Raw genomic sequence first — 27,264 nt, forward strand, 5'->3', positions numbered from 1 at the left:
TGTTATTTTGGTGACTTTTGTTTTACTTTTTGTCTTCATACTAGTGCTCTATAAGTAAAGACGAGCACGAGCACCAGGATTTAGTATATCTAAAATACTGTGTTGTGAACAACTGATCACTACGGTCTAAGTGCTAAGTCAGACAAGACATCTCATTAAAAATAGAAGGGGTGGTAGGACGTCCCCTGTGAACATTTGCTGGATATGAAAGCGCATACAGTTTCGCCATATAAATGTGTTTGAGACAGCCTGCCCTCTAGCAACAAATATCTACATGTCTACATATAGTCTCTCCAAGCCTACATATAGTGTCTTCTGCACCATGCCTGGCATAGCTGACACCATTGGCCTAAAGAAAGTCTTATCGAAAGCGGATGCTGCATCCATTAAGATTAGGATAACCGGACCTTATTATATTATACGTACACCTTATTTTCTGTAAACTGTTATACTAATTTCTTTTATTTAAGAAATTTGCTTAATGCAATATGTAAATGAAGTGCTTGCAGACATTTTGTACAAGTTTAGCTCAATAGAACAATATAATTATTCCGAAAGAATTCTTGTTTGCAATGTGCCTCTACTCTACGTCCACGTTCCAAAACAACCATTTATTTCTATAATACTAACAAAAAAAGTCAAAGGCAATTTTAATAATGGGTAGCAACTCAATTTACTTATCTAAAATTATAGTCTAACTCATCCCGAGTAAATTCCGATTTTAAGTTCTGAAATAGTTTGGTTTTGAGGATAATTAGATACATTCAATAAACATTGTCCACATCTTCTCAATAATATTCAGATCAAAAACTACCCTGGCCAACCTAAAAGAGAAAACTGAGTAGCTTCCAACCAATGGTTAGTAGCACTTGTGATACTGATTGTATCATTGTCCTGTTGAAAGGTAAATGGAATATAATTCTATCAACAATTGCATACGTGTAATTTTGTGAAGGTCAATTCAACAAACCCTCCCCCCCTCCCCCTCCCCTATCCAAATAAATATTTATTATTTTCTGTAATAATAAAATAATTTTGCTTTATGTAATAGTAAAGTATTTCAGTAAGAAAATTTCGCAGAAAACCAAAATTAGTTAAAAAATTTAGAAAAAATAGGTCGACATGTAATTTGTGGAAGAGTGTAGCGCCGTCTCACGAGGTTCTCCCGATTACTAAGCACTTCAGCAAAGCGGGAAGATGTCCGCTTCTCCTTTACGTGTTTTTCAACGAACTCGTTTCGAAATGGAGGGAGAAGGAAGTTATCGGCTTATAAATTTGAGCCTAGGTTTTTATAGAAAGGTCAGCCTAACAACGCTGGTCTACTGCCTTCATAGCTTATAAAATTGAATGGAAGCGAATGGTGTAGGCTCTGTTTCGACCAAGTAAATGGGTTTATTACCCGCTTGGCCTTATTCAATGTCACGATTATGAATACGAGCTCTCAGTTGTCTCTACTCGCCTAATTGTCCAAAACTTTTTCTTCTAACTAGACCTAGCCACTCATTCTTAATTCAAAAGCTAGAAAGAAAGCTGTCAGACGGATTTCTTTGTTCCATTTCCCGTTTTTGTCGATGTTCCGTCGGGTCTGCCCAATATCATAACGGGATTAACTGGATTTTTAGCTAGAGACCATTCAAGGAAATTTCCTCACAGAATCTCTTCCACGAATCCCTCTTAGCTTTCCAGATCTCTCTGTATATTGGATTGGAGTATTCCTAATAAAAGTGTCTTCTGCTGTTGGTCTCACATGATGTGATAATTTCCCTGTTAAGCTCATCTACCCTCTTACACCCCCGTTTCAACTGACGGTTTTCGCATATAGCGCCCCCAGCAATAAGACTGAACACAGGAGACTCAACCACCAGCGCATTGTTCGAAATTTTATGATGGAGAAAAATCATTGAGAATGTTTGACCGTCTACGGTAAATGCGCAGCAAAAATTCCGCATTAGTGCTGTGTATGTGATGCAGTGTATTGGTTGCTCCCACGTGGTGGCAAGCAAATTGCTGCGAGCATGTGGTATTGCGCAGCTATTTATGGTTTATCACTTGGGATGGGGGAACACACCCAAGAAAGTCATCTAAGCGCCATCGACAAAGCAACACACCAAAACATATGTCCTAGGTCAGTTAGGTACCTCGTCGCTACCGCTACCGCACGGATACGCAATGACATTCCGTGCTCTGTAGCCACTTGATTTGCTCCTCATGTATTCAGTCTTCTTGATTCCCAGTTTTCGTTAAGTGGTTTGCAAACATGTGGCCGCACAGCAATGTACTGCATCACATACAACGCGTTAACACCAGAGTCAATGTGGGAAATTTTTCACGTGCATGTAATCGAAAAATATTGAACATGTGCAATCCTAGTCTTCCAACATACAGATTCAAGCAATGCCCGGGATACAAATCTTCTGTGTGCTGCCTCTTTGGTTACTATATACCTTCTCTGGATTATCGATTTTACCGAGTTTCATGTGAATGTACTTGTAGTCATCTTTCCCGGGGCCAGTATACGGGCGGATATCATTACTGGACCGACTTGTGAGAACGGCAGAGTAGTAAAGACGACGGTCGCGCATTATACGCCGCCAATACTGACGTAAACGAAGGCTAGTGGACTTAGGCTTTTTCATCGCCACCTCTGCTACTCCAGAAATTCGTTCTCTGGCCGCTTGGTTTTGTTGCAGTTTCACGTTTCACAGCCTCAGAACCGAAAGCATTTATTTCTTAGAAAAAAATAGATGGTGAGATCAAATCCGGGTAAGTTTTATGTAAAGTGTCGGACCACTTCAACACGGTATATTTCTGAGTTGCTGTGGAGGACATAGTAATATCCACATAGTGTCGTGCGTCCGATACAGGAACCCCCCGATGACTGGGGCTGGGCTCTGGAACTCGATGGATTGGATATAAGGGCTTACACGTGTTATGGAGTCCACAGCCGTACTGTCCAACCTGCGGAAAATTCCAGCCAATCAAACCTAAATCACAATCCTGAATGTTAGACTGAAGATTCCCTGAGGTGCAATTTATGTCTACTTCCTTTTCAAATTCAGTAGAACAGCTGTGCAATTGATTAGAGAGCCTGCTTGAGAGATAATCCTGTAATACTCTGCTGCACTAACTTAGGCAGCTCGTGAACCATGTTAGCCGAAATGTAGAGCAATTACCGCTGTACGTAGGGTCTCAGCCCACAATGTAGCAACTCTACCAATTTGTCTTTTCTAGTCTATTAGCTAACGGACGCATAGCTTTATAGTAACTAACGAAATCCTCGCATAGATTTGCGTGCGGGCTCGCATCAGTTCAAGAATAACCCAATCATCTAGAGAATCCTTAAACTGTTGGCAAAGAGTCCCATGAAAGGAGATCCACTCGATTCGTCTGACAGATTGATGGTAGTCCCAGTACCACACAGCTTTATAGTAACGCACAAAATCCTCGCATAACCTTGCGTGCGGGCTCGCATCAGTCGAAGAATGACCCAATCATCTAGAGAATCCTTAAACTGCTGGCGAAGAGCCCCATGACAGATTCGTAGTAGTCCCAGTACCAATCTGTTTCTCAATCGGTATGAGCACACAGCAGACCGAAATCCCCCTGTAGGGTTAAGTGAGTCAAAGTCTCCATGCGGAATAAGAGCTAGTTGATGGCCAATGATCTTGGTGTGCCATCAAAAACCAGCTCCCAGGATGTCATAATTATGTCAACGGGATCCGCTTACATGGTATTAAATGATTTTCCCTGAATTGAATCGTCAGTGACAGAGTCAAAAATATCCTACATATAATCGAGTCCGGATTCATCGTTATATTCGTACAGGTTCTCGGATCCGCACATATCGTCAAGTTCATATCGTCCATCGTCACGTCTGATATTTAAATATGTCGCATGAGTTGAGACAGCTTGGTTTTGATGTGCCTGACTCACCATGTAGGTGTTCGGGTTCGAATCTCGAAGTGTAGACAATTGCCGTTGAAACAATCTTTCAACCCATCGTCGTCCGTCTCTATCGCATCCTGCGTAGAAGGATTAACCCAACCCAGAAGATCTCTCCTCGTGGCTTCATACCACCATCATTGAAGCTCCATTGCCCCGCAGGTTACGTGCAAGGAAGGCAGAGTTTGTTGCGCGAAAAACGAACCAAGTAAGACAAAAAAACCAAGGAAGACAAAAAAACCAAGTAAGACGAAATATAAAGCGAATTTCAAAATAGGAAGAGAACTCTTACTGCAGCATATGCACAGGAAAACTTCCGTCTACAGCGTTTATCAGCTGGCTGCTTCCATACTCCATCAAAGATTCATCTTGCCCTCTCAGTTAGCCGGAAGCAATGTTGAGAAACTATTGTATTTCTACACGACATACCAAAACGAAGTTGAGAGCCGGGATAGGCTACCTACCACTGATTCAAGTAACCAAAACCTAGAAAATTTCGGGCCTGAAATTAGAAAATGTTAGGTTTCACGTTGGGCGGTATTTGACATGACAAAACGATATTTGGCGGTGATCAAAATGACCAGCCTGATTGGCCAGATACGACTAAGAGGGGGGAGCTATCCCAAAAATCTAAAAATACAGCGAAATTGACCGTGAAGGTCCACCCGCAAATCTTGAAGCTCCATCGAAGTGCTCCGTCGACACACGCTTCTATGCTAGCCAAAACTTAAGAATTTGGAGAGGGGGGAGGGGGAGGGTCCTTTGAGCACTTCCATCCGTCAGGTGTTATTATACCAAAATTCACGTGGATCATCCGGTCAGGAGTTTTAAGGCTCCACGCACGCTTTTTTTATGTTTTTTTTTATTTTCAGGTTTAGCTCGCGTGTTGCTCATTCCATAACGTCGTGCGAATTCCCTTTTTAAGATTTTTTGTAAAACAGAATTATTAAAATCGTTGTGTTTTGTCTGCCTGTCGGTCACACGTATTTTTCTTCGAAACGGTTATAGCGATTGACAGCAAGGTGACAACTGTGAACGCTCATTTACATCATTTTGCGTTGAATTTAAGGGGTGAGTCCCATACATGCAAAGGAGCGTGTTCATTTTTTTTCACCAAATATAGTCATGTGGGGTATCATATCAAAGGTATATTTTAGTACTTTCCAAAGCCAGTCTTATTATTTATTGGAAATGTAGTTGGAGACTCCAAAATACCCTCGATACTGATATCTATTCAAATATAGTTAATAATAGTATATTACGATAATATTCAGTAATTGACTACAAACGCCCCTAAGCTTATCCTAGAATTCCGAAATTACAGCAATAAAGCAATAAAGGCTATAACATAGAGCATGATTCAACCAAGTTTGGTGAAAATTGCACTATTACTAACAAAGTTATAAATGGTCAAAATTGTCGCTTCTGTTCAAATTCAAGACTTTGAATGTCAGTATCAGGCGAAAGTGATTATTCTCACATAAGATATGGATATATTACGTGCTAGATACCATTGAGACAAATGTCTACTGAAATATTGTTATAAAAGAAATACACAAAACTTTTCATACCTGAAGTATCCAGCTACTGGTTTCCCGACTTGTTTGTTTATTTTTCTGGATCCGGATGCTTCGGAAAGGACGTGTGAATTTTGGTAAAATGACATGTGAGGCACCACGCCTTCCACATCATCATCAACGGCGCAACAACCGGTATCCGGTCTAGGCCTGCCTTAATAAGGAACTCCAGACATCCCGGTTTTGCGCCGAGGTCCACCAATTCGATATCCCTAAAAGCTGTCTGGCGTCCTGGCCCACGCCATCGCTCCATCTTAGGCAGGGTCTGCCTCGTCTTCTTTTCCTACCATAGATATTGCCCTTATAGACTTTCCGGGTGGGATCATCTTCATCCATACGGATTAAGTGACCCGCCCACCGTAACCTATTGAGCCGGATTTTATCCACAACCGGACGGTCATGGTATCGCTCATAGATTTCGTCATTGTGTAGGCTACGGAATCGTCCATCCTCATGTAGGGGGCCAAAAATTCTTCGGAGGATTCTTCTCTCGAACGCGGCCAAGAGTTCGCAATTTTTCTTGCTAAGAACCCAAGTTTCCGGGGAATACATGAGGACTGGCAAGATCATAGTGTTGTACAGTAAGAGCTTTGACCCTATGGTGAGACGTTTCGAGCGGAACAGTCTTTGTAAGCTGAAGTAGGCTCTGTTGGCTGACAACAACCGTGCGCGGATTTCATCATCGTAGTTGTTATCGGTTGTGATTTTCGACCCTAGATAGGAGAAATTGTCAACGGTCTCAAAGTTGTATTCTCCTATCCTTATTCTTGTTCGTGCTTGTGTTTGACCAGTGCGGTTTGATGTTGTTGGTTGATTCGTCTTCGGTGCTGACGTTGCCACCATGTATTTTGTCTTGCCTTCATTGATGTGCAGCCCAAGATCTCGCGCCGCCTGCTCGATCTGGATGAAGGCAGTTTGAACGTCTCGGGTGGTTCTTCCCATGATGTCGATATCGTCAGCATAGGCCAGTAGTTGGGTGGACTTGAAGAGGATCGTACCTCTTGCATTCACCTCAGCATCACGGATCACCTTCTCGAGGGCCAGGTTAAAGAGGACGCATGATAGCGCATCCCCTTGTCGTAGACCGTTGTTGATGTCGAATGGTCTTGAGAGTGATCCTGCTGCTTTTATCTGGCCTCGCACATTGGTCAGGGTCAGCCTAGTCAGTCTTATTAATTTCGTCGGGATACCGAATTCTCTCATGGCCGTGTACAGTTTTACCCTGGCTATGCTATCATAGGCGGCTTTAAAGTCGATGAATAGATGGTGCAACTGTTGTCCATATTCCAACAGTTTTTCCATCGCTTGCCGCAGAGAGAAAATCTGATCTGTTGCTGATTTGCCTGGAGTGAAGTCTCTTTGGTATGGGCCAATGATGTTCTGGGCGTATGGGGCTATCCGGCCTAGCAAGATAGTGGAGAATATCTTATAGATGGTACTCAGCAACGTGATGCCTCTATAATTGCTGCACTGTTTGATATCTCCCTTTTTATGTATGAGACAGATTATGCCTCGCTGCCAATCGTCAGGCATTGATTCGCTGTCCCATACCTTGAGCACAAGTTGATGATCCACTTGGTGTAACTGGTCGCCTCCATATTTAACCAATTCGGCTGTAATTCCATCGGCTCCTGGCGACTTATGATTTTTTAGCCGATGAATTGCACGGACTGTTTCTCCTAAACTTGGTGATGGCAGTATTTGTCCGTCGTCTTCAGTTGGCGGGACTTCCAACTCGCCGATGTTCTGGTTGTTCAGTAGCTCATCAAAGTACTCAACCCATCGCTCTAATATGCCCATTCTGTCTCGGCAGGATGAGCATCGAGGTGTATAAGGCTTCATCCTGCTGACTTGTTGGTAAAACTTCCGCGCCTGGTGCGGTTGCTCCCTGTACTTTTCTAGTTCACAGACTTGTTGGTTCTCCCAGGCTTCCTTTTTCCGTCTGTGAAGTCGCTTCTCCGCTCGACGGAGTTCGTGATAAGTCTCTGCGCGTGCCCGCGTTCTTTGAGAATGCAACATTACTCGGTATGCGGCACTCTTCCGTTCCGTTGCTAGCTTACATGCATCGTCAAACCAGCCGTTCCGACTCCTTTTGCGGCTGGGGCCAAGTATATTTGTGGCCGTATCCATGATAACGTTCTTCAGGTGGTTGTGAAGATCATTTGTTGATGCTTCATCTCCAGGTCCTCTATTGACTGCGGTTATTACGGCATCCATTTCCCTCTTATAGGTGTCGCGGAGGGTTGTGTTGTGGATGGCTTCAGTGTTCACTCTCACCTGATTGTCAGAGGGGATTCTAGGTGGTATTGTTATTCGAGCTCGGAGCACCATGCCAACGAGATAGTGATCCGAGTCTATATTGGCCCCCCTATATGTTCTGACATTCATCAAGGCTGAGAGGTGGCGGCGTTCGATCAACACGTGGTCAATTTGGTTGAAAGTGGTCCCGTCTGGAGAGGCCCACGTATGTTTGTGGACCGCTTTCCGCGCAAACCAGGTACTTCCAACAACCATTTCGTGTGACCCTGCTAATTGAATAGTCCGCAGTCCGTTATCATTTGTTTTTTCGTGTAAGCTATGGGAGCCAACGTATCGCCTGAATACGGGCTCCTTCCCTACTTGGCTGTTAAAATCCCCAAGTATGATTTTGATATCATATCTGGGACAGGCTTCGAGGGCTCTTTCTACTGCCTCGTAGAAGGTATCCTTCTCCGACTCTGCAGTCTCCTCTGTAGGGGCGTGAACGTTTATGAGGCTTATATTTCTAAACTTGCCTCGCAAGCGCAGAGTGCATAGCCGTTCGCTTATACTTTCAAAGCCGATAACAGCAGGTTTCATTTTTTGGCTGACTAAGAAACCTACTCCGAGCACATGGTTTACTGGATGGCCGCTATAATATATGGTGTAGTGGCTCTTCTCCAGGAAACCGGTCCCTGTCCATCGCATCTCTTGCAACGCTGTTACATCAGCCCTATATTGGGACAGGGTATCGGCTAGCTGCTTATCAGCTTCATCTCTGTACAGGGAGCGCACGTTCCATGAGAAAATGCGCAAATCGTTGTTCCTTTGTCGTTGCCGGGTCCGTCGTTTTAACATCCGTCCTATCCGAGGCTCCTGTTGTGGCTTCGTAACAGGTTGTTTTCCGTGTAGGGTTGTCAGCCCTACCCAACCCCCAACCTGGAGGACCAGTTGGTACAATTTGTCCCGTTTTTAGGCGCGGGAGACTCGCCTTCATCCTTCTCCGTCTGCAGCTTTTCGTCAAGAAAGAGCTCCCAGCGGTCACCACGTGGAGGTGGAGATAGGGTTTGGTAGTAGAGCTGTTGGTGTTGGTTCAGCAGGCATTTCCCAGGTTTTATGCTCCATCGTGGGTACCAATCCACGTTTCGCCCCGGGACCTATACTACCCTTTGACCACCAGTAACTCAGAAAGTTACCGTGTTCAAATGGTCTGGCACTTTAGATAAAACTTATCTGGATTGACCTCACCACCTATTATTACTAGGAAATCGATGCTTCAGAGGTCGTTGCACGTGAGGCTGCAACGATATCATGCGGCCAAAGAGCGTATTTTACAAGTAGGTGGCGAGCCTAAACACTTTACTCTTCGGTTACATCAGTATTGGCGGCGAATTATGCGCTGCCGTCGCCTTTACTACTCCGCCATTTTCAAAATTTGGCCCAGTAATGATATCCGCCCGGATGTCACAGCCTTGGGTGAATATGTCCAAGAACTGATAGATACTGGAGCCGTAAGTTGTTTGGGTTTCGGAATTCCCGCGGAAAATTATTAACGGCGGTCGGTACAAGGGGGAGAGATTAGCATCGATCTCAGGACAGCCGACGGGACTATTCACTCGGGAGTAAGCACAGTGTCGGCTCTAACATCGCGTTTCGTGATCGGACGGAATCGATATCGTTCTTCCTTATTCCGTCGATAACTCAAAATTTATACCTTGGTGCTGACCCACGCATCGGAATGGACACGAACTTTCACGTGTGACATATGCATGAGGGAACCACACCAAGCAAATGCACTTTATTGAAGCTACACTTAGCTGCTAAGGCGGACATCAACCATTAAAGTTCGTCACTTCAGCTTGTTAAATAACGTAGGTATTTTGTCCAAGCGTCCAGTTCTTATTTTCATCACAAATTATTGAAAGATTGTTGGCCTAGTTGAAATGCCCCGGCATTTCTTCAAAGCACTCAATAGTGGCAGACGATATTCTATCTTACAGCGTTAGCTAGTTTCGAAAAACAGTTGATGAAAACTAGTTTCTTCCCGATCCCTCATTAACATTCTCCAATTGATACATCAATCTCATTTCTTTCTTTATTCAGTCAAAATCTATTATTTCCCAAAATAGAAATAATTTTCAGCATTTCCAAATACGGAAATAACAAACCTGCAACAAAGTCTCTACATATTTCTGGCTCCGTAAATAAATACATACATAAAACGAACATTTAAGTACTTAACGAAACGACTATCGATCCCGTTTCAGAATGGGTACATATCTCATACCAGCTACCCTAACCACCAACATATAAGTGTACCTCACTCATAGGGTACATCCTGCAATAGTGAAATTTTTGTTACTTTTTATCGCTCCCGGCGGAAGCTCTACTATTAATTTCTAGTGTAGAGTAAGGGGCCGAGGAAACAACCCCCACGCAACCCCTACTTGTAAACATTTTACCATTTCAAATGGATCATATAAAACAAACCGATTGACGTGTTCAAAAATATGAGCTGCAAGATGATTACCCGCAGGGAGAGGCGGACCATTTCCACCCAACATACAGCACTCAGCTGCCCAACAACCCCCAAGTCTCAATAATTCTTACGATTTCTAATAGAAATCTCAGTACTGAAATGTACACAACACCCTGTTCAAACCTCTACTCAATCCTCAATGCATCATCCCCACCACCCCATCGTGAGTCCCACCCTCTCGTGGGAGAAGTTTATTAAATTCCGCCAGTGAATTTAGGGGTGCATTAATAATCACTTTCACTTTACTACACTCACCGTTCCGATTTGCGAGCGTATGCTCCTTCTGATACACTTCTATTACGAAATACGTCGTCGTACGTCGTCGCGTGGCGTGGTGTCCTGTTACATGCCGAATAAAGAGGGCATAAAGTAGTAAAGCTTACAGTGAGTATGTTTACCAGACACCATCATGCGCATATGACGTTTTCCGTATGAAGCACACATCCATGCACAGGAGAGCTAGTCGAAAGGACGAAAAAACGAATGAATTCATGTTTTCCTATTCTTTGGATCCTTTTATGCAGGGCATGGTGATGGCCGTGGTGGTGGTGGTAGTATTCTGTGAGCGCGCCTCATTGGAAATGAAATGAAAGAACGTACCAAATCGAGAGTTATTAGTGGAAATGAAAAAGGATACACGCTGAAAAGCATTCTTGTATAATGTTTTCGATTCATGTATGAAGATAATGCTTTACGGGAAGCAGTGCTTCTCAAAATAGATTATTGATAAGCATGCAATAGCGAGAGGTTTCAAAAGAGTGGTGGATTTCCTCCCTCTTCGAGCAATTAGCATATGAATATTTAAATTCGATTTTTCCGATTTTATGTTTGTAGTAGTTCGTAGTAAATCAAAATTTTTCAAAACGCTTCAATCTCTTTTTATCATCAAAATCCTAAATCTGAAAATAAACCAACTGATTATTTAGGACTTCAAACGCAAGTTATTTCTACATCTTCTCCAATCAAATAAATACCCACTTATCTCTCCGTAGACAACATATCATCGTTATATGATCAGCACAGTCCTGGTCGATCCTGCCATCGTTGGTGCATTCGAAAGTTCCTTTATATGTTGCCATTGTCCGCCAAAAATGGAGCACAGTGCACCAACCACACCTACCATACCAACCATCACCGCTAGTTCGTTGAGATGTGCTTCAGCTCCCTCCAAATTTTGTCCTCCACGGTCCTGTCCCAGGTGTTCTTAGGGAGAACTCGTCATCCACTCTGGGATAGGGGATTCCATTGCATAGCATGGCCGACAATGGAATTGTCGCTCTTTCATAATGTCTGACCTATCCGTTGAAGCTTCCGCCTTCTTATTCGAACGTCTGCAGGTATCTTACTCCTGAGATGAGAAAATTCTTCGTCAGAGACTGTCATGAGACAGACCACCCCGATGGTACGACGAAGACAGGCGTTAGCAAAAGCTTGGAGCTTACAAGTAGCAGTCAGTCAGGCTCTGTGCTCAAAGAATATGTCGCCAATCGAAAGGTGGTGGAAACTACAGAGAGTCACACACCTCCCACCATTTTCGCTACGTTCCCCTATCACAGCAAAGTGTTATTTGAGCTTACCTTGACATTGAAATCACCCATCAGAACCACACTGGAGGACACTTCGGAGCGTTGAGAGACTGCAGATTATATTGTCATGAATTCATTTGTAAATCTGATAATGACAGCCCCTTGCCTAGGAGGGTACTTAGCGGTGACAACTATTAGTGAACAACTATTGCCAGGGACTTATCCTAAAGGCAATTTAATTTCAGAGCAGGGAATTCAGCAGTGAATACGTCATGGAGGTTTTGGGTGTTGTTAATCGAACCAAGGCACACAGCTGTCAGTTTCGACGGGTATCCTCGTAACGCTTCATGTTAGAAATGCCTTAAATACTATAAAGTGGTCAGTTATAATAGGGATACTAGCAAATGCGGATATTAACGCATCATCTGAAAGACTAGTGGTATGACACGTTTTGATCACATCCGAAATGAGGTTATCCGCGATCGTTGTGGGGTTGCACCAATCATGGAAAATTGCGAGAGAGGCGTCCTCGATGGTATGGTCACGTAATTCGTGCTAACGAGAATTCACTTGCCAGATTGGTCTGAACATTGAACTCGATGGTAAACCAGGCCAGCCAGGCCTAAACAACGGTGGCTTGATATATTGGATGGGGATTTAAAAGCCTCGAGGTTGCACCCAGATCAGGCATCAATAGAGCCAAATGGCGAAACCGATCACGACGAGCCGACCCCGCTTGTAAACGGGACAAAGGTTGAAGAAAAAGAAGAAGATCTGAGAGACCACTTCCTACTTTATGAGACGCTGGGGGAATAAAGGAGAATGGAGATCACGTCGCGAATATCACACATGCCAATCCTAAAGGTAGATCTCTGAAATGCTTTTTACGATAGTTTGCTGAGACTCAACATGCCAGAAAAATTGCACCTAGCCGGTTGTACAGGTTATCTTGCGGAACTTGTTGTCGAACGTGCTGTTAAATAGGCACAGACTGGGCATATTGATGTGACGAGTAAACGAATCGATGATTCTCATGGTGCCAGTCTTGCACTGGAAAACCGGGAAGTAGTCAACTTGACTAGAAAGGGACTCCCGACTCTGCATCCTAAGTTGATCGCAAGATGATTATATAGTCAAAACGAACGGTTAAGTACGCGCTGTCGTAGAACTGACTGCGCTGGGAGTGACCCCGTTGCCTTACTAATGAACCCAAAACCACCTACAAATGCAACAGAAGAGGAACCTGTGTTTTACAATAGAGTGATGGACGACCCCGATCACACCTATTTTTTTTGTGAAATGTTGTAGGACTCGTCAACAACTTTATGGGGACACATGGTAGCTCTCTCCGGACATCATTGTCAGAGAGCTGCTGAGAAGCGCTGACAAATGGAGGTGCTGCACATTACATTCGTCTTCTTCTTGTTATGAAGAAGATTGAGCTTGGCCAACAAATTTCCTTCTTCCTCTTCCCTTCTGTTGGTGAAAGGAGTTCCCGACTTGAAGACTTCCTCCGAAGTAATGTGTTGGTTCCAGGCTATTTATTTTTGACGTCCAACTTCGCAACATTTTTTGGACGCGATCGCATTTCCAGAAAATATATGCGGCGTCGGTCCATAGGTAACCCCTAATATCTTTCCCATTGTGTTTATGAGGTAAATTATGTTAACCTCTACCTGTGGTAATTAACCTCTACCACTGTGATGAGAAAAATCCATGTACATATTTCAAACTCGCAGATAATCCAGTAGGACCAAGTCTAGGCAATAAACTTAAAGGTCTGTATTAGAAATGGCATCTAGACTAAAAGCTTCGCTATCTCCAATTCAACTTCGAATCTCAACAAATTTATTGTACTGTAGGTATGTTGAAGATGTCCAGCACCATTTTATATTTTCGGTGATTCGCTTTCTATGGAAGAGAGAGTACAGTCACTATATGGTTAGAAGATGGGGGCCCTGAAACCCTTCCAACTTCTGGACAGCAACCTTCCGAGCTAATCACTAGGGGTTCAAATCGGCCTCCGAGGGAAATTCTTTCAAGCATTCCCACTTACGGGTGTTATGCCCTGCTTAACTCTACACAGAAGAAGAGCTCACTTTATCTCGTTGGCAAAATCTCTTTGCTTGAAAGCATATAACTCCTGTATTTCATTTTTTATCAATAGTTTGATTACCTTTTGATGAATAACTCTATCTTGCAATACAAGCGTCGCGAGTGCCGCTTGTGTGTCTTGTTCTTTGTGGTAGCTTTCTGTAGCAACCTCTTCGATATCACGACAACACTTCTGAAAATACGTCCCTCTCAAAAGATTTCACGGCCCGACCTGGCAATCCATAGTTGCCTCAATGAAAGCGTTTCCCACCCCATGGCCTATTTTTGATTTGTTGGAAGGTTGCCTGGTGGTAGCTCTGAGTGTACTGCTCATTAACCTATCATTAACCAGAGAGATGCCAGACTGAACTTCAAGTTGTTTTTGCAGCATGCTTGCATTAAGGAAAGTATGATATCAATTGCTGGAGCTGGTGGTGCGCCCTCAGACTGCTTGCAGCTAGAATGATGAGCTCTATGCTCCTCTACGTAGCACCAGTTTGGGGAACTGTACTCCATAAGACACCTAACGCCCATTATCCTGTATTCATGGAGGAAAGGAAGAGTCTGAAGGAAACATTGGGAAGGACGGCAGCACCGGGAAGCTTAATTGGGAAAATGTTAGCGTATCAAGAGAACAAAAATGCAATTGACTACATTATAAGGTGAATTCGCTGTAGTTTGAGTGATTCAAGAGAGGCCAGGAAGACGACTACGCCAATCCGACAACATAATACTTTGTGGTCGTTCCGCGCGGAGGAGGACAGGACCTTATAGTTTAAGATGCTGTCGCATACATTGGTGACACATATGTCAGAGTCTTTTGATGGTTTCGACCTCCAGAAAAAAGATCGACGTCCTTGCCGATGTTTTAGTTACATGATTCATTGCCGGTATTTGCAAACGTCATGTCTAGTAGTTCGTCCATTCAGCGGGGTTTTTTTCTCTTCTTACAAACGTAGTCTTCTTTCTCCAACTTGTGCAAAAATTTTACCCAGATCGATTGGACATTCTGGAACTAAGCGAAGTAGGATTATGGCACTGTGGTTTTGTACTCTAGTAAGCCTAGTGGTGGTCGACGCAAATCCGGTGACGAACATTACAATTGTGCCACTCTACACTTATGTAATACTACGAACTAGCGGCTATTTCAGATATAGATATATGTAGTTCAGAAGAGGCTTCCTGACATCGTGATCGTGATGGGTAATAAGAATACCAAAGTGAACTTTGACAAAACCCTGCTCGTCATGTTATGGGAAAACAATAACAATAAAAGGTTTGTATACTTCTAAAATGTTCACCGTATTGTCATGGAGGGCATCATTTTCGAGAGCGGGGGCTGTCATAAGGTCAGTTGGGTTTTGACCGGCCGTCTGCGAGCATCTAATCAGATAATCACATCGCATTCAGTAGATGATTTGAGGGTTTTCTTGTTAATGTCATATCAAGAAGGGTGTTGACATCGGCCATAAGAGGGGCTAAGTTGAGAACTCTGGCAGTCGCTGTGAGTGGGGGTAAACTCGGGGCGTTGGAGCTCCGTTGCCCTGACAAAGTGCGCCATAAAAAAGGAATTTCTTCATTGCCTTGGTGAGGGAGCAGAAGGTGCAATTGTATAACGTCCAGAGGAGTCCAATCCCTTGGGAATAATATGAAAAATCACCGGAACGAAAATATTGAGACTGAAAATAAACTGCAAAGGATAAGTTCGACGCTAGATCCGCTTTCGCTGTTTTGTTAAAATACTGGGTATTCAATATCGCTATCAATTTGAAGCTATTCCAGTTCAATGTTCTGCACCATTGTTCAGTTTTATACTGAAGCATGGGATCGACGCAGGGAAAGTGACCACCACCATTGCTCAAAATCTTCAAACTTACATCAACTCAGGGTGTCATCTAGTTATTCTGGCCCAAATAAAATCAGAAATACCTATGGACGTGTTGATCAGAAGGCCGAAGTGACATACGTTGGGAAAGGAAGAAAATATCATTGCAGATTACCCCCCATGAAACTCACTATCTCCGAATTACTAGCATGTGAGTCACCTAGAACTTCATAGCGTAAAACAGTGAAGGAGGAGTGCGAACTTCTCGGAGAATCACAGGGTGAGCTAGAGCAAATTACCAGGAACCGACAGTGATGAAACCTGGATCTCTCACATCGGGGTTTATAGCAGCCATATATACCCAACTCTGCACCAAAACGTATTGCAGTTTATCCTTCTTCCCGTGTAACTAGGATTGTTGCTGGAGTTCAAATAGAAGTGGTAGTGGGTCAAGTAGGCTTTTGCCGGCATGTTTTAGTATGCTCACGCAACAATTTACATTAATTCCCACATTTACATGGAGATATCAAAACATGTCGGAATCCAGATGCTCAGATCTTTGGATATGGAAGATTCCGTAGATATCTTATGTAAGTATATACATCTTATGTAAGTTTTATTTGAGCAAATATCGGAATATTTCGGTGACATACAAGGACATCATCATGATTGCTCCCAGGCTGTTTGTTGGCTAGTTCCTGAGAAGGAGCTCTTTTTGTATATACGAGGAGCATCCCCTCTCCTTAAACTAAACACAAAGCTTTGTCCTTTACTATATGGTTGGGGATTCGCAGTTTTAGTATTTCCACCGAAGGTTGGGGTTAGCTTTATCGAAACACGAATGAAGAGCGTGTGGCAGATAAACACATAGACATAGGCAGACAGACACGAAACCGATTCCAATAAAGTTTTCTTTTCTACAAATCGTTGCACGTGGTAAAGATGGTTGCTCTAAACCCTTATGTGCGCCTCAGCGCGTAAACTACACCCACGAGTGATCGCTCTCGATTTCCGGCAATGTGTATCAGCTGTCTCCCTAATTAACGAGAGGCTTGCTAGATATACAAATTGATCAACGAATTCGATGTTTTACCCATTAGTGTAGATTGGTCGGTTTGTTTATGATGTTATTCTCAGACCGACTTTGCTTCGTAAAATCAAAGCCATTTGACGAAGGCACATGACTGAGTAAGATGAAAAAGAGATGCCATCAACGTAATCAAGGTATTTGAAGAAAGATGACATAGTCCATGGAACCTCTCCACGTCCTTCATTCAACAAGCCATTGAAACGTCTTCAATTCTGGCTGACTGCGCTTTGTACTTCAAATTCCTCTTAGATTCTACCTCAACCCCATATTCATATGCCTTTCTAATAATAGTTATTAAGGGGGTCATCCCGTGTGAAGGTCGTTTATTTCGAATTTTTCACCATATATTGACTAATATGTTGAGCAGCGTAGTAATTCTTCCAGTCCGATAGCGTAGTTCCCTATTGAAATACAGAGCAACTTATAGACCCATCTCCAAAAAAGGTGTTTTTCTGCTGCCCCGCTAGAGGGTGCTGTGATCATTTCAAAGAAAAAATGTAAACGGCATTTTAACATGCGGACTTAACCACAGTCCATAAACTAGGATTATTAAAAAATATTGAAAGCTAAATTTTTGGTGCCGTGTTAAACTTTTTTTGTGAATTTTGGTGTTTTTTAACGGCTTTTTCAATGAATAAAAAAAACTACTGAATCAATCGCAATTATCCTAATTTACGGACCGTAGAAATATGTTCCGAATAAGTCGTGAACATTTTAAAGAATTTCTTTGGATGCTATGGTGGCAGCAGATTTTCAACATGCAGTTTCGAGAAAAATGCATGTAAAAAGTAGAATGTGATTTTTAACCATAAAATCTTAACTGGCCATTAATCTGCTATACCAAGTCCATAAACTTTAGATTTCTTCAATAAACACATGTACAGCTTTGGCTTCATTTCTTGTCCTTTTAGTGAAGTCATTCGATCGTTATTTGGACCGATAAATAAGCGCTTTATTACGACGATCGACATAAACCTGGCCAGTGGCATTTTACCTGTTTAACACTGTAACTTCCGAACGACTTCGAATATCAAAAAGTCACTTAACCCATATATTATACACTATATTTAGATACAATTGATGCAAAAAAAATCGATTCCTCGGATCCGACACACGGCATGACCCCCTTAAGTTTTCCGGAATGCCCCTCTCCCCATGCATAGAGTATTGCAGGTGTTCATTCTGTCCAAGCTTTCTGGAAATCTATCCACAATGAGTCGAAGGGTGTGTACAGACAGATCGAGAATGGAAACCAGCCCGCTCTCTGCCGATCAAGCTTTAGATTTGTTCCTTGATACATTCCAGGATTATTTTAAGTATTGGTTTTGTGATAGAAGACAGCCTCTACCTACCTCTTCAGTTATCACACTCAAAACTAGTGCCTTTCTTCGGAATCTTTACGATCATCACCTTTTTAGACTTTTTTTCTTTAAGCACTCAGGCCTTTAGTAGTCCTATTGCACTAACCCCTTTAGACAGTTACAAACATCCATGATAAGATTCGAACCCGGAGCACGGCATCGAGATCGTTAAACTGTCGCCCTAACCATCTCGGCAATCACACCGTCCTTTTTCGATTTACTGGGCAGATTTCAGATTCCTAGAGCAAAATGTCTGCAACGAGACTGTCAATGTTAACGGGCTTGAGCGAGTTGATGGCAAAGATAATTTAGGTTCTGTTTGTGGAGAACAGTCCGCATTGGCATGTTACAGTGACTAGCCATGTTATCCACAAGAGACGGAGTTTCACTGGCTGTTATACGATTCAGAATTATGGTGAAGTGCTCCTTCCACCTCTTCAGCCGATCATCGTCTTTAATGTCACTTATAGGTCCATCGAAAATTTTACGTTTGCTTGGAAGCTCTTGCGTGATGCGCTGGCAAAATCGCTGCTTCTCGTAATATTTTGTCAGCCCTTGTTGAAATCACTAATGCAATTTTGGCATGACGCAAACGGCAACGGAGTTCCACCGCGTCACGCTCTCCAGCACTAATAACTGTCAACAGAGCTCTCAGCTCCTTATGTTATGTCCTTTTGAGCCATGTTCCACACCTTCATCCTCACAAGGGGCAAACGCTCTGTTCTCCGGCGCGCAGAAGCAGTAATGTCAGGCAGGCAAAAGTAACGACCATCAAATGGTCCCTTTTGAAGCCAATGTTAGCACCTTTTTCGTTACGAATATATGCTGCTGAACTTCATATAGTCGATCTGATTAGAAACTCGCAGCCAATCAGTCGAAATCCAACTACCATTGAGGCAGGCACTGTGTTCGAACAGTGTTCCGCAGATGACGAGGCGGTTAAAGTTGTAGAATTTGATCACCAAAAATATGTTCACATAATGTTCCCAAGCAGGGTGTTTTCAGAGCCCACCTTGACATTCAGATTAACCGTAAGGTAGAAGGATATAGCGCACTGCATGTATGGGTACTCATAATTTCCACTTTTCACCAAATTTACTGTCAATCGGTATAGAAAAGTGCGTGTGGCAGGCAAACAAACAGACAGACTAATAGAGAGACAGACAGAACTTGCCGTCAAATGTAGACCGGATATGTTCGCGGAGCTGTTCGAAACGTGCATGTCGGAGAGTATCTTTCCTGCACCATGGAAGCGGCAGAAGCTGACGCTGTTGCCTAAGGCTGGCAAACCTCCTGGGGAACCGTCCTCCTATAGACCCATATGTCTTCTAGTCACTATGAGGAAAATGTTGCAGCGGGTCATTTATAATAGATTACTTCCAGTCGTCGAGAGCCAAGGGGGCGTTTCAAATAGGCAGTATGGGTTCCGTAAAGCCAGATCAACCATTGATGCCATCAAAATGGTTGCCGGTTTGGCCGAAAATGCAATTCACGGAAGGGGTTGTACTAGCAAATATTGCGTGGTGGTGACCCTGGATGTGAGGAATGCATTTAACTCAGCCAATCTCCGCAGGAGCCCCACAGGGCTCTGTACTGGGCCCACTACTGTGGAACATCATATATAATGATGTACTTAACCTTCCGGTTCCGGAGGAGGCCACGGTGGTGGGTTACGCCGATGATATAGCACTGGTTGTGGTCGCAAACCATCTCGAGGATGCTGAGTTGTACTCAAGCGAAGCAATCAGTGTTGTTAAGGCTTGGTTAGAGAGTGCTGGACTGGCACTCGCGGAGGAAAAGACGGAAGTGGTCTTCATCACTAAGCGCCGGGAAAGAAATTACGTCTGCATTAGAATCGGGAATCGTATCATCACTTTCAAGCCGCCCATCAAATACTTGGAGGTGATGATAGGCGGAAGACTTAATTTTAAGCAGTACATAGAGCATACTTGTAAAAGAGCGTCAACCACGAGTATTGCTCTAGCAAGGATGATGCCGAACATAAGAGACCCGGGGCATACTTGCAGGCTGATCATAGCCAGGGTGGTGAGCTCTATCATGCTGTATGCAGTCCCAGTTTAGGGCAAAGCACTGCAGGGTCTGGGCAATACACATAAACTGAGTATGATTTACAGAAGATCATCCTTAAGGGTATGTCTGCCTTCAGGACCGTCTCAGACGATGCAGCGTTCGTCATCTCGAGAATCATGCCGATGGACATTCTGGCAACCGAAATGATGAACATTTATAACACCAGGTCCATCTCTCCCTTATCTGAAGTGAAAAAAGCCAAAAGGGAGGAGATCCATAAGCAGATGGCAACAGTGATGGGACCAGTCAGAAAAGCGTCGGTGGACTTGCAGGATGATCTCTTCTATCGGGGAGTGCTGGAGAGAAACGATGGGGAAATCTATTATAATCTCAGCCAGTTTCTTACCGGCCATGGAGAATACCGTTAATACATGTACAGGTTTAAATTGGACACCTCGGCTAATTGTCCAAACTGCGACCGGGTCCCAGAGGACCCAGCGCACGTATTCTTCCAGTGTCCTAGGTTCATGGAAGAAAGGAGGAACCTAGAGGAAACTCTAGGTAAAGTGCTATCAACGGAAAATTTTGCCCGGAGAATGGTAGCCTGTCAGGAAGACTGGGATGCGATCAATTCTATGACCGTTGTAAACCAGGATAAACTGCGAAAAGCGGAAGAAGTGAGGAAGACGCGGTTACAAACCCCGCCGGTAGACGGAAGGAGACCTAGCTAAAGTAAGCTAATTCCACCCCGTGATGTAATACCTAATCGTGGTTCCACGGGGTAGGGAGGAGTCAGGGCTGGTTTTAGGGGGCAAAAATCTCACACTCTGGCGTGCCCAGGCCAGAGTCTTTTGAGGATTTCCACCTCCAAAAAAAAACAAGTCGGGAAACCGGAAGCTAGACGCTTCAGGTATGAAAGGTTTTGTGTATTTCGTTTATAAGGAGATTTGGACGTGCATTTGTCCCATTAGCATGTAGCACGTAAAATATGCATATATTATGTATGTGAAAAAAGCCACTTTCAAGTGATATTGACATTCATAGTCTTGAATTTGCAGAGGAGCGCAGATTTGACCTAGTATAACTTTGTTAGTAATAGTGCGATTTTCACCAAATTTGGCAGGATCATGATCTATACTGTAGCCTACATTGCTGCAAAATTTTGTGATTCTAGGGTGAACTTAAGGGGGGTTTTCCTGTCAATTACTAAAAATTATAGTAATATACTATTATTAACTTTATTTGAACAGGTATCGATATGGAGGGTATTTCGGAGCCTAGGCACCATATAGTGGCAGCCCCCTGATTTTTTCCAGATTTTTCGGTTTGGTAGTTCCTGAGAATGGGTTCGTTAAAAAAAATGACCACTTTCAACCCCCCGCACTCCCCACCTTTTCAGCAAAAGTCAAAACTAATACCGGCTTCGAAAAGTACTAACCGAGGCCTTTAATTTGGTACCCCACATGACTATATTTGATGAAAAAAAATTTACACCCCCCTTTTGCATGTATGGGGACCCCCCCTTAAATTCGTCGTAAGAGGATGTAACTTACTATATGCGTGAGCGTTCACAGTTCCCATCTTTCTACCAAATTTGGTGTTATAACCGTCTCCGAGAAAAATGCGTGTGACGGACAGACAGACAGACAGACAGACAGACAGACAGACAGACAGACGGACAGACAGACAGACAGTAAACCGATTTTAATAAGGTTTTGTTTTACAAACAAAACCTTAAAAAAAGACAGACAGACATTGGACCGATTTTAATAAGGTTTTGTTTTACACAAAACCTTAAAAATACAGTTTGCTTGTCAGGTTCGTGTCTCATGAGGTATATTGCGGCAACTCCATCTATTACCATTTATCCATTATAGTGAAATTACTGTCAACCCTTGGAAAGGATGTCTTCAGAATTGCATAGGAGAGACGAGTTAATAAAGTGCCCCAACTTTTTGGAAGCCCTGCGGTTGGGCTACTAATTAGACCTACCAATTTTAACTGAAACCGGAAGGCATTTATTCTACTTTGTGTTCAAAAACGAGGTACGTGTTGGCCTGATTATGCTATTTGTGCAGAAATACATTAAATAATTATAAATAAACTGGTGCGACTGATATAACGAACTTTACCCCTCGTTACATTCTTATTCCATTTACAAGATCAAAGAACTTATCGTTGATTCACTTCCTGAAACTCGGTTTATATCCCCCAAAAATAGATACATATTTCACGTGAAATTTCCATTGAAATATTTTACTCGAGGTACCATGAATTAATCAAAATGCGAGCAAAACTCCGTAGTCAATCATTCTCCAAAACAACTCATTCAACATCTCTTACATAATCGCCAGATGAGAAGGAGAGGCTCCACCTAAGCAAGATAACATGAGTCAAAGATCCGCCAAAATCACAAATTCCCACCAGAGTCTTGAACTTATATCGCCGTCGACTCGACTTGACTTGACTCAATTCAATGTTCGACCTTCATCCTTCCTTTGATCCGCAAGCAAATATCCGTAAATATCACGGAAGTTCGTTCCTCCAATTTTGCTTGTAACCTTGTCTGGGATTCACTTTCCCAAAGGATGAGGTCGAATGAACGAAAAAGGATATATTCACCCGGGGAGCACGCAACAGTACACACACCTTCCTCCGTTTCTCATCGACTACCACACCGATAAGCTGTTTGGCGCGATGCTAGTGTAGTTTTGGTGCCACTGGTTTAAGGACAAACAGGATGATGGGGTGACGTCTTGCGGTGACGTATGTACACCCCCACAAATAAAAATTAGAGACTACACATTTGTAGAATTGCGCGCTTGAACAGAGAACGACTGATGATTGTGGATAATGAGGGTTGTCGAGTGGAAGAGCTTAGTAGGGAAACAGTTTATCAAAAAGTCGTTTTGTATAATATCCTTTTACTTGACTCGGTGATACAAAGCTGGTGATTGTAGGTTACTTCCTAGAGTACATTCCAGGTACGGTCACAATAGAGGGCGAGTTATGATTACTAAATTAATGAGGGTTCAATGGTTGAGTTCCTTTTATGGTCCGATAGTCACGACTGTTGAGATTATCCTGTGAGACCCGTACAAGGGTCCTGGGATCCTGGTTTTGGTCATCCTCTTCAGTGTCGGCTAGGAAATGAAACATATGTAGATGTTATAAAAGGCGTGTAGTCCGGGATGTCTAGATAGCACTGTATATTTGCACAACAGGTCGACATGTGCACCGGCAGGAAGAGGATATGAAATCCATTGGCTAGATTGCTTAAAGTTCGTACTAATAAAGGATGCAACGGTGATAAATGAAATTCATGGAAGTTTATGGTATGCGAAGTTACGAGGAAAGTGAAACAATCACAGGAAATTAGTCTTGACCGGACAACAGGTGCATCACTAAGTTGATACCACATAGTGAAGAGTAAGGATTGACGAAAACTCCTGAACGATATTGTGATTTAACATCATGGAATTAAAACTTATCACTAATGTTGAAATAGGATGTGATATACTATATAAACAGGTTATACACACCCACGTGCCGAATGAATAGGAAGCAGAACGTTTATGTACTGTCAGAAGGTATCAAATTTTTTCGAAGGTAGTACTTACAATAATGGGCAGTCGCTAATTACAGTAATTCTGAAAGCACTCTCCGTTATTTCCAGGACATAACCGAAATCATGGATTACATTTATCGAGCCGAAAAGTTATTCAGAAAATTGGTACTTTCTAACCATCTGCATTTACAGTATGACTGCTTCGAGCAGAGCTCTCAATATACCAAACACCAGTCGGCAGCCCTTAATAAAATCCCATAAAAAGACGAATTCTGGAAAATGGTAAGGAGAAACAGAAGCACAGTCGGCTACAGCAATAATAACAACAACCATGAAAGGCAGCTTGCAACTATGTGTGCGATATTTAAAAATAGAAGGGGTGGTAGGGTGGCGAGTAAAACGCAAAGTCGCATATTTTTGGGAACAGACCAGAAACGGCAACAACGATACCAACAAAAAATACTAACAACAACAGCAACAAAAAAGCTCCTGTTTTGGGAGCAAGTTTATTGAGGGAAATTCGCATTTATTGTTTGTCGGGGGATCGCCTTAAATGGGTTTTATTGACGTTGTCGTGGAGTCGCGTATTCGACGATTTGGTGCCAAGTGATTTGGGTCTCCTGTTTTTGAATTTTTTTTGTTCCGTCATCGCGAAAATTATCTTTGATACAAATTTAGGAAGTGGCTACCACCTTCATCGTAGTCTCATTTCAGTGTCCTTGTACGCGCTTCCCAAGAAAAAAAGGAGACCGGTCGACGCCTAGACTACTTCCTGCCGAAAAGGAATATAAAAGAACGGAATCGGATCGTCTTGTTTCGAATAGAAAGGGTTTGTTTACAGCCCGGAAGGCAACGTGGCAAAGGTCATCTCTTCATCCTCTCCACTTTTGTCGTGCCGAGTGGACAAGGACGCGCGAAAAGAAAAGCAAAAATTCTTAGAAAAAAAAGGCTGGAATTCGGGGCGAGCAAAGGACATTGGACGGGCGCGCGAGTAAACAAAAATTGTACGTTGTTGTTTTGCTCCTTTTTACGGAGCATATACATAAATTTAGGGGATCGTTTTTGGGTGTACGAGTGTTGTGCCATTCTGTGCCGTGCAGTGCCAGTGTAGTACACCCCCGAAGTGGTGGTGTGAGTAAGTGGGGCAGAGCTACTGCAAGTCTGTCTTGCTTTCACTTATTTGATGCCCTCGCCGACAGCTGGATATTAAAAGGACTCAACATCAATAGCAGGAACAATCAAAACAACAACAATACAACTCGTGCTTAAGACAAAATCGCGGAATGTACGCATCGGAATGGATATGCTGATTTCGATTTTTAAATACATAGTGAAGGAATCGGTGAACTTTTTATGGTACGCATGAACGCTAAATTTATTTCGATTCGATTTTCATACTATCTCTGAGTGCTAGGTGCAGAGATACCAGCCAACTTGAATTGGATAGGCGAGTGAAAGTAAATTTGATGGGCCAGGCTTTTATGGTCTGTTTTACACCTCGCTTGATGGGCATGTCGTTGAGCTTTATGAGTTTTTAGAAACAATGAAATTGCTATTAATGCCCTCGGGAGCACCGCCAAAATTTTGCTTTATTACTTCATTTCAGCATCAGGCAATTCGCGAACAATTCATATAACCGCATTTTCACACACGAAACAGGGGAATCATAGCTGTAAATGAATAATGATATCAAATTATATTGACTGCAAAATTCTGTTGAAATCTAAACCGCTTGGTAGCTACCAACTAGCAAACATCCCTTTCATATTTTTCCATACTGATAAATCCTCGTTTTGATATATAATATGCATAAAGACAGTACTGTAAACATCATAGTGATGCTGACAGTTTACCCTATTTGATTAAAGTTCCCTCAGGACTTTGAACATAGTTTAAACTTCTGAAATTTGAGACGACTTCATCTGGTGCAAGTTGAGTCCTCCTGAGAACTGGTCTATTATTCGGGTAGTACCATTTTAAAAACACTTAAGGATCCAGAACTTTTGACCAGTTACCGCCCTATTGCTCGCATTAACGTGTTTGTCAAACTGCTTAATTCTATTATCAAGGTTCATATCAATAATTTCATTGATGAATACAAAGTCCTGCCTGCTAACTGTTATGGTTATTCGGCAGGCAAATCTACGTTTACTTGCATCAATGACACATTTCGATAGCAAAAGGTAAAGGTTGGCCGGTGTTGGCTGTAGTGCTGGATATCAAGGATACCTTTAAGAAAGCTGGTTTGCCTATCCTTAGCGACATACTGTCACATTTCCGCTTTGAACTTTTTTTATGGGTGTGAAGGATAATGTCCAATCGACGCCTACAATTAGGGCTGGACAGCGTTCAAGTTGGAAATGGCATTCCCCAAGGATGCGTTTTGAGACCAATGTTGTTTAATATCTATACAACATCCCTGCATAATAAATGCTCTGACAGCCTTGAAATCTTCCAATATGCGAACGACTTCCTCATTTTTTTCCCAGCTCATTAAAATTAAAATCTTACCCTTGCTCATGTCAAATCCATCACCTTTTTAGGTAGGGAGACAACGAGAACAGTCGGTCAGAAACCATTTGAACTCCATTATTCCTAAAGCCGTAAAGGCAAGCATGTTGAATAATTTTTCAACTGGTTTCTCTTGCGGCCTCACACCCCATTAGGTCATCAATCTTTATAGATCGGTGGTAAGGCCCATTATAAAGTATGCCGCTACGTCCACTTTGAATCCGCAAAAAAACTTTGAAAACAAGCTCAACTCAATATCTGCTTGTATCCTGAGAACATGTTTGGGGCTGACCCCATTGCACCAGATTGTTGCTTTGGCCAACGAGAAGAAGAAATCCCAAAACCTATCATTTGGTAGTCCAAAAGCCAGATGCTAGAAATGGTCTCTCCTCGATCTATAAGTCGCTCCGGAGCTTGTTTGACACTGTAATTCCCAATTTTGTTGCCGCAACCTCTACTAAGATTCAAGTTATCCTGTCGTATAATTTGGGGGTCGCCTGTGGCAGAGCCCAGGACGCGGCCGCGTGTGGCAGGTCGGTGGAGGGTCTAAAATCAAAGGATTTTCTGATCCTGAAGTCTGATGTTGCGTTCATAGGTGGTGAGTCTGACTGTGGGGTGGTTGGTCCGGATGGGATGTCAGTTTGGTTTTTATTACTATTCTGTTAAAGGAAAGTTGCACGGCCTCCTTGACGAACTATTGTGCCCCTTTTACTGGTTATAGTGTACCTATTGATCATAGCATCTTAAGCAGGCCTGTAACCGAACTTTCGTATGTTCCCTACTTCCAGATCTTTCAGCTTTGCATCTGGTATTAAGTGTTCTCCCAGATGTCTCGACCTACTTTGCACAAGTGCCGGACACTGTCCCAGGAGTGTGTAGAGATTTCGTCCTCCTCCTCACAAAACCTGCAGCCAGTGTCCGTAGATATTCCTAGCTTCCCTAGGTGATAGTTCAGCCGACAA

At 42.9% G+C, this 27,264-nt stretch overlaps 1 protein-coding gene across 5 annotated transcripts in view; it reads left to right on the forward strand.

Annotated features, from left to right (window-relative positions):
• LOC119646791 (early growth response protein 1-B) overlaps positions 1-27,264 on the forward strand; it is a 74,694-nt gene that overhangs the window by 16,133 nt on the left and 31,297 nt on the right. Inside the window, exon 1 of one of the 5 annotated variants that reach the window (XM_038047380.1) lies at positions 24,317-25,147. The exons of the other annotated variants lie outside the window; for them this stretch is intronic. Coding sequence (XP_037903308.1) covers positions 25,145-25,147 — 3 coding nt within the window. The 5' untranslated portion in view covers positions 24,317-25,144. Of the gene's footprint in view, positions 1-24,316; positions 25,148-27,264 lie in introns of those variants that run through there. 5 annotated transcript variants of the gene reach the window in all.

Source organism: Hermetia illucens, chromosome 1 (genome assembly GCF_905115235.1).
Source record: "Hermetia illucens chromosome 1, iHerIll2.2.curated.20191125, whole genome shotgun sequence".
Taxonomy (NCBI): Eukaryota; Metazoa; Arthropoda; class Insecta; order Diptera; family Stratiomyidae; genus Hermetia; species Hermetia illucens.